At 39.2% G+C, this 8,147-nt stretch overlaps 1 protein-coding gene across 1 annotated transcript; it reads right to left on the bottom strand.

The window, feature by feature from the left end:
- Positions 1-303: 303 nt before the first annotated feature.
- On the bottom strand, positions 304-5,801 carry LOC132376173 (cytochrome c oxidase subunit 7A2, mitochondrial). Its single transcript, XM_059941787.1, has 4 exons — positions 5,697-5,801; positions 4,362-4,451; positions 1,952-2,036; positions 304-506 (listed from the first exon to the last, which is right to left on the bottom strand). Exons 1-4 carry the CDS (start codon positions 5,712-5,714, stop codon positions 448-450), a joined length of 252 nt encoding a protein of 83 aa, XP_059797770.1. The 5' UTR covers positions 5,715-5,801; the 3' UTR covers positions 304-447.
- Between the last annotated feature and the right edge of the window lie 2,346 nt (positions 5,802-8,147).

The raw sequence follows: 8,147 nt of genomic DNA, 5'->3' as shown, positions 1-8,147 counted from the left end.
CAAAAATAACCTGCTTCCACTAACCCTAGGTGCTAGCATATCCCAGGATACAGCACAGCAGGGAAGAGAGGGGAGGGGAAGACTCAAAGAAACATGCACTCCGAGTGTCAAGCTCAATTAAAAGCTGAAGACCATCCCCTGTTGTAATTCTAAGCTGCTAAAAGTAAAATTTCACTAAAATAATACCACAAGGGTACCATATATAACCTAACGACAAAAGAATCACTTTTTCCTCCTTACCTAAGGTTTATAAGGCTGCTATTACTGGTATCATGTATCCTAAAGTGATAAAATAAAACAAAGCATGGTAAAGACTGCTTTATTGGTGGCAGTTAGTACAAGTCAATAAATATTGATCCCCAAAGAACTCAAGTTAGTTATCAGATACTGGTCCACAGAGAGCTGAATGGAGTTGAAGCAACTGATTGCTGGGAGGATAAACTGAGGTCAACCCTGCTTCTTGGGGAATGAAGCCACAGCCAGCTGGTAGATGGCATACGCTGTTCCTGAAATATAAAAAGAAGGAAATAAGAACGTAACAGGAAATCCTCAGGCTTAAATGTATAAACCCAATATCCCAGCTAAAAAGTTGTAAGATAAAGAGGCAAGGCTGGTATTAAGACTACTTTTACGGGAACATACAGAAGTATTTTGATAGGTGCTGGCAAAATTTAAAATAAATACATACCAAACACGTTTAATCTGGTTTTAATAGTACTTAACTTGTATACAAAGTGTTCGATGCAGCACAGTAATGTTATTTGTTAACGTAATGACATGTAAAAATTTTAGAATAAGATTAAGAACATATAACCTAAGATTGCCTGAGAAATGCTAAGAATGATTCAAAAGCCAAAAGAGGTCAAACAGACAAACTAAGATTGCCTGAGAAATGCTAAGAATGATTCAAAAGCCAAAAGAGGTCAAACAGACAAAGCCTTCCCTGAAGTGCATTATCAATATAAAACCAAGGAAGAGTGACATACAATTTTTAATCAAATTTGAAGTAAGAATTTCTAATAACTGGAAATTTATTTTTAAAACTAACTACCAAAACGTGTACGCAACAGTCACACCGGCCAAAAGGAATTTAGGACTTTACCTTAAGAAAGCCCAAACGTCACTATCCGCTTGCTGTCCATAAAATGTCCCTTCACTGCATTCAATTCAAGCCAAAGAAGGCACCTTGGCATACGCAAGGGGACTTCGTGATTAGGGTCCAAATACCAGCTCTTCCAGAGAAGCAATATTATCTGGGTAATTAACAGAATTTCTCCATCTTTGAAACGAGGATACATCACAGACTTGACACAAGGGTTACAGAAACCCACGTATGTGGCACTCCTACCGATAGGATGAGCACACAGTAATCACTCTAATACCGTTTCCCTTTCTCCCCCCAGGGAGCAAGCACTCCGATTCCTAACTCTGCCCCTAGCACGCTGATTTGTGATATTCCACTGCTAATATTGAATAACGGACCTGCCCAATCCACAGAAAAAAGTATCAAAGCACTTTACATGCAGTAAAAGTACTGTGCTGTACAGGGTTTTATTTGTCATAAATACGTATGTACAGGGATTAGATGTAAAGTGTATTATTATACATCACAGTCAAGATATTTAAGAACCCCTGTTATAGGCGATGAGACAGAGCCGCTATCTTTGGCTCTTCCGAAGGCCTGCAGGGCCACCAGTGGCACATTCCACAAGCCACCTCTATCACAAGACAGTTATCAAACTGTATTGGTTTGTTTTTTAAAAAAAGACATTAAAACGTTCTTATACAGCATGTGTCGATCACCTTCGTGAGTCATTATACGTAAAGCAGGGGGACCTCAGGTTCTGGGGACAGACTGGCTGTGTTAACATGCTGGCACAGCGAGCGCGACGGTGCTGTCAGTTACCGCTACTGTGACTTTGCTGTAGAGCAAGCATTCCAAATGTCTTACCAGCAACCGTGAGGATCATGGTGGTTCTGTACAGGAGGGCATCAGCTACCCCGCCCTTTAGATGCACTGGGATGCCATTATCCTCCTAGGTTAAAACAAATAATAATGAACGTGTGCCATCTGTTTCCAGCTAAATGAAAAAGACTAATCCATTCGTATAAAATTAAGTGGCTTCTTAAACCCCTGGAATTGAAATATTTTAAATATCGAAATTAAAAAGGACTACCCTTTTCCTGAATCTTTCTCTACTGCAACTACTTTTAAAATAAAAACTCCTAAAAATCAACATTCTTCCTTTTAAAGTTAATTTGAGATCTAATAAAATGTCCTTTCCAAAGAACATATAAACAGTAAAGCTGTGAAAATATATTCATTGAGTTCATCAATTTAATTATTAAAAAAGCAATAATCATCACACTTTGGTCACAGGTAAGATCTTTTTTTCCCTTAAAAAAAAAGGACGGAGAGTTTTGGTTTCTAACCCTATATTATATCCTTAGTCTCCCCGGTCCAGCACCTGGCATAGAGTAGGATACTTAACACATCTGTTAAATATAAGTATTTTATTTTTATGCAGCATACATAATACTTGTTTTTTAACCACTTAAAATTTTCTTTATGAAAAATCAGAGATCACAATTAAACAAAAAAATCACTGATAACCTAACTACTTATAAAGGTAAGTGCTCTGTCCCACTAAGTCTTTCCTCATGAGAAGACCACTATTAACACATATTAATACATATCCTCAATTTTTTAAAGCTTGTATTGTCATAGCTTCTAATTTATGCACATACTTGTTTAATACACAAAATGAGATTATGCTATATAATGGCCTATCACAGATTTTTCACTCAACATTATCTTAAAAGCCATCTAGCCCATTTAAACCTACTTTGTTCCTTTTAATGGCTACACAGCATTCCACTGTGCAAAAAATAAAATTACATTAGCCAATCCTTTATTAATGGGTATTTAGGTTGTTGGGTTTTTTTGAGATTAAACTCCCATAATGAATAATAGCCTATTTCCTATTTTTATATATTTATGCTACTATTCTGTAGGAAAGATTCTTAAAATGGGAGTCCTGGATGATAGGATATGTACAATAATTTGCTTCTAATACCTTCAAATACTCTAAAATTTCTGTACCAATACTACTTCCTAGCATGTATCAACGTACTGTATAGGAACGCACTTATCTCCCACACCTGGCTAACATAACCTATTTTAAATCTTCTAAAATTTTGACAATCGAACAGGGAAAAAAAGTAGCAACTTGTCATTTTAATTTGCATTTCTTACTGATTTGTAGGAGCTCTCTGTATGCTAAGGATATTAACTTTTTGTTAATATTAAAAATTTTGTTAATTTAAAAATTTTCCCCTCAATTTGTCACTTACCTCAATTTGTACCATAAGTACATTTAAAAGTTTCATATCACCAAACCTTGCAATTTTTCTCCTTTACAGCTTCTAGGCTTTGTAAAGACTTTCTTAGGATGACCCCTAAGATTAAACCTGATTGTAGTAATCATTCATAGATACATTAAATATCACACTGTTTGTACACCTTAAAAAAAAAATCAGGTACAACCTAAATACAAACTATTTATTTATATTTTCTTTCTTTCTTTATTGGTTTGTTTGTTTGTTTGCGTCAGGTCTTAGTTGCGGCACGCAGGATCTTCGTTGTGGCATGCGGGATCTTCGTTGTGGTGCGTGGGCTCAGTAGTTGCGGTGCGTGGTCTTAGTTCCCCCGGGGCAGGAAGGATCTTAGTTCCCCCATCCCCAGGGATCGAACCCGCCTCCCTTGCATAGGACGGCGGATTCTCAACCAGTGGACCACCAGGGAATTCCCAATACTTACGATTTTTACTTGTCAATCATACCTCAATAAGCTGGAAAAAAATTCTCCTATATTTTCTTTTAATATTTTTTGAGGGAGAAGTATTTACATCTGCAATTAATCTTTTAACACACAATACAGAACGGATATAACTTTACTTTCTTCAAAACAGCCACCCAATTTTTCCATTCCCCACTGATATGAAATAGCACCTTTAACATATATCAAGTTTCTACATATATTAATGTATTTGTTCTGTTTCTGGGCTCTTTCTATGGTCTATTTGTCTATTACTGTGCAGCTACCCCGAAGAGTGCCAACCCAATGTGACTCCTCCAAAAGAAAGAGTCTTTGATCTTTACCCCCTCATTTCTTCTGCTTTCCCAAGGGCCTCTTGGTTATAGCAAATGCCCAGTTAGCTATCGACAGACAGTTTCTTATTACTCTTCTGCTAATACAACAGGACTGCTAACAATCAGACGTCTCCAGATTTACCTCCTATCTCCAACTTTTGGTAATCTAATCATAACAAGTAACAATCTCTTATAAAATACTTCAGTACCTGAAACAGCTTTTGTTTCTCTGGAACTTTATTTTCAAACTGCCTGCGTGAAGCAGTACTTATGGTCCTCTGGGCAATCTGACGAAGAGCCTGAAATTAAAAAAAAAATCCATATATATTAAACAGACTTAGGGCTTAAAGAAACCTTCAAAACCAACCACTTCCAATCTTCAGTATTACAGAAAAGTGAAACTGAGAGTTAAAACATATCCGATTTGTCAATAACAAAGTCACAGACAAGCACTGAGGTTTTCCTATTTGTTGCCCGGCCACTGCTCTTTATATTATATTCTGAAGTCTCCAACCACCACATTTAAGAAGCAATTCATGTAGATTTTGAGGGGAAAAAAAAATCATGATCTTAACCTGAATTGAACCAGTAGCATTATATGAGGAAAACATACTGATATACAGATATTACAGAAATAAAGAATGGTTACAAAATACACGAGGTTCGAAATTTTTTATTTAAATACTCTACCATATTATTAAAAATCTATTACTTGATATCAAAATAAACTGGCATGATTCCTACTTAATTAAAATGCTTCCCTCATTACACTTTTCCCAAAGAATTAACAGGGCATAAATCTTTTACAAGAGACTTGCATTACATATCCAGTTGAATTAAATTACAAATATGCACTCCACTTTCTAAAATAAATAATATATTGAAAAGGTAAGTAAAGCTTTATTGGATAACTACCGAAGAAAACGATCACCGTTACATTTTCCTTCTCTTTTTCAAAATTTGGGGAAAATATTTCACATGCTCAAAGTCGGTGGAGGGGTGAAGGACACTGCAGAACCGCCTGATGGAAGCAACACGACCCTTCGGCCATGAATGCTCCTAAAGTGCCAGCCAAAACGGAATGGCTTGCTTTTTTTTTTTTTTTTTTTTAAGCAGCGTGGAATGGCTTGCTTTTTAAACTGCCTTCTGATGCTCACAAAGCCCAGAGTCACTGAAACTCAAACCTCTCGGTATCAGAGGAACATCCTCTGCTGACGCTTCCGGGTATCAGAAACTTCCCACCCGCACCCACAAGATTAGGGGTGGCGACTAGGAACCCAAGGCTTGTCTAACGCACAATCCTCTGGTCACCTCCCCAGCTTCTCCACTCCTTACAACTACCCAGCACAGCTTGGGGGCAAGTGGGATGGATCCATGGAAGGGAAGGAAGGTCAAGCGAAAAGGACACGGACCAAGGTGACCTGCGAAGCCGCCCTCTCCCTCTCTCCTTCCCTCCCAGGAGAGGCTTTCCTGTCGCGACCCTCTAGCCTCCGCTCCCAACCCTCCCGCCCCACATCCCGAATGCCAGCCGAGAAGCTCCTCACCAGCACACTCCGCAGCATCTTGGCTCCGTTACTGCCCACCAACCGCGAGAACTGAACACCAGGAACGAAGATCCACACGCCGGAACCGGAACTACCTTCTGGCTTTGCGCAAGCGCCTGGAATCTAAATAGTTCCGGGCGGAGGCGGGACTTGCTCCTAATCATAGAGAGCGGAAGAAAAGAGAGAGCGGCCGGGCGGCTGTGGCCGCTCTAGCCGGCGGGCTGTCTCTGCGCCTCGACCTTGCTCTTGAGCCGCAGGTTACCCCGGGGGCGGAGGCTGGGGAGAAATGAATGACTTTTGAGACCTGAGAGGCAGGGAGCGAGGCATTACGTACTCGTTTAACTAGCTTAGACAAAACTAATGTGAGACCAGGCTATCGAAGAAAATTAGTGTGTGTATTTTGAACGAGAAGACGCAAAACTCTGAGCAACCTTTGAGCCACTGTTTAGAACGCTGGTTTGGCCGGACTCTATAAACTGTGAAGCTGGATGAAATACAAAACAAAAAGTATAACTTGTCTTACACGGATACAATCAGCTTTTTCCACTGTTGTGAGGACGTACTGTTCCGTGTGCTGAGAGCGTGCTGTGTAGAGATGCGTCGGGATAATAGTTTTTATCTTGCTGCACCTTTGGATGCTGCAGAACTCCCCGTGCAGGAAGCTCTCCCACAGTGTCGCCAAAGTGTGGAAGCTGTTCACTCGTTTCTCGGAGTCTGGGAGAACGCGGAAAAGAGGGGGGAATTTTAATTGGGGGACCAGAAATGGGAGGGCAAATCTGGACTCTTGAGTCTTGCTGTCTCAGGCTAGCAGGGCACTTTCCGTGGTTGGAGTTGCCAGGCACAGCAATTATTGTACAGATACCAATTGTGCTTAAATAATGCCACGTTACAAGTGTCTGTTACAAGTGCCCACCCTCAAGCGGGTGTAAATACAAAAGTATCCACCCTATACTACAGTAAATATCTGTCCACCTTTTTACAAACTCATAATTATTCCATTGTCATTTCAAATAGACAGCTGATGGGTTCAGCATAGGTGAAATATGTAGATAAAATTAGTAATATTGAAATTATTATTCCTTCTAATCTTTAGGCTTAGACCCACCAAGTTACTTGTTCCCAGTTCAAGTTTTTTTCCTCACCGATTTTAATACCCAATTATTTATAAATTTATACATTTACAACTTACAAATACCCAATTCATCTCTTCCCTAGATTAGGACTGAAAGGACCCGGTTTATTCTCCACTCTGTATTATGCACTGTAATCAAATGCTTGAGGATAATTACCAGGTGCCAACAGCTGGGGCATGGCTATTTTTTAATAGTGAATAGTCTATAATTTGAAATTGTATGGTTCAAATTATATGGTTGTATATGCTCTTATCTTTTCTCCATTTAGCCAACTGGACTGTAAACTTCTCAAGAACAAAGATTATGTGAATTTCTTACCATTCCCCCAGGACTGCTTAAAGGGGGTAATCTGCTAACCAGCAGATGAATTAATGACATATAGTGGGTGATAGCTCTAGGACACTTATGGCTCTGTCCAAAAAGAACCAAAGAGGCACATAAAATAGATTCTAAAGTAGATGCAGATCCTTATATTCATGTCATTACAATTATCCCCTCTTTACTGGATCGTTCCATGGGCATATAAACACATACCCAAATTAAACAAACCTCTTTTGAGTTCAGTTACCATACCATTTCTCTTCTCCAACGTAAAACACAGATTTCTTTATATTTGTCTTCCCTTCCACTCCTCCTTTAAACTGTCAATATCGATTCTCCTCTTTTCCATCTATCAGCAACATTTAACACAGTTGATCATCCCCTCACAATATCTTTTCAATTTTTAATTTGGAAACAAACCACATATGCAATACAATATAATGTGTAGAGTTTGAAACGTGGTCTTAATGAGGGTTCCACACACTACTCTTTCCGTGGTTCTATTTCAGAAGCTGCTACTATTAGTTTCCTTTCTTGGATCCTCATCCTCTCAGTTTCTAAATTTCAGAGTCCCACTTCTTTTCTACATTCATCCCTTTTAAGACTTCATCCAATGCCATGAAACACCATTTGTGTGCGGACAACTCTCCAGTCTGACTTTGCCCTTTCACTCCAAACATCCCCACTTAGTTGTCTATTGGGCATCTCAAACTTCACGACCAAAACTGAATTCTACTTTCCACTCCTTATTTCCAAGCTTTCTCTGTGCTTTTCTTTATTTCAAGCCCCAAACTTTGGCTGTTTTCTATCATACCCTGTAACTAATCCATAAGAGAATCCTGTTGGCTGCACCTTCAAAATATAATCTGAAACTGACCACTTCTCATGTCTCCACGGCAACTACCAATCCAGGCCAAGCCATCATCTCTTGCTTGCATTACTGCAAAAGCCTTTTAAGCTGGTTTCCCTGCTTCTACTCTTCCATTCAGTCTATCTT

This window comes from Balaenoptera ricei, chromosome 12, assembly GCF_028023285.1.
Source record: "Balaenoptera ricei isolate mBalRic1 chromosome 12, mBalRic1.hap2, whole genome shotgun sequence".
Taxonomy (NCBI): Eukaryota; Metazoa; Chordata; class Mammalia; order Artiodactyla; family Balaenopteridae; genus Balaenoptera; species Balaenoptera ricei.
This window is presented reverse-complemented; position numbering and strand designations above follow the sequence as displayed.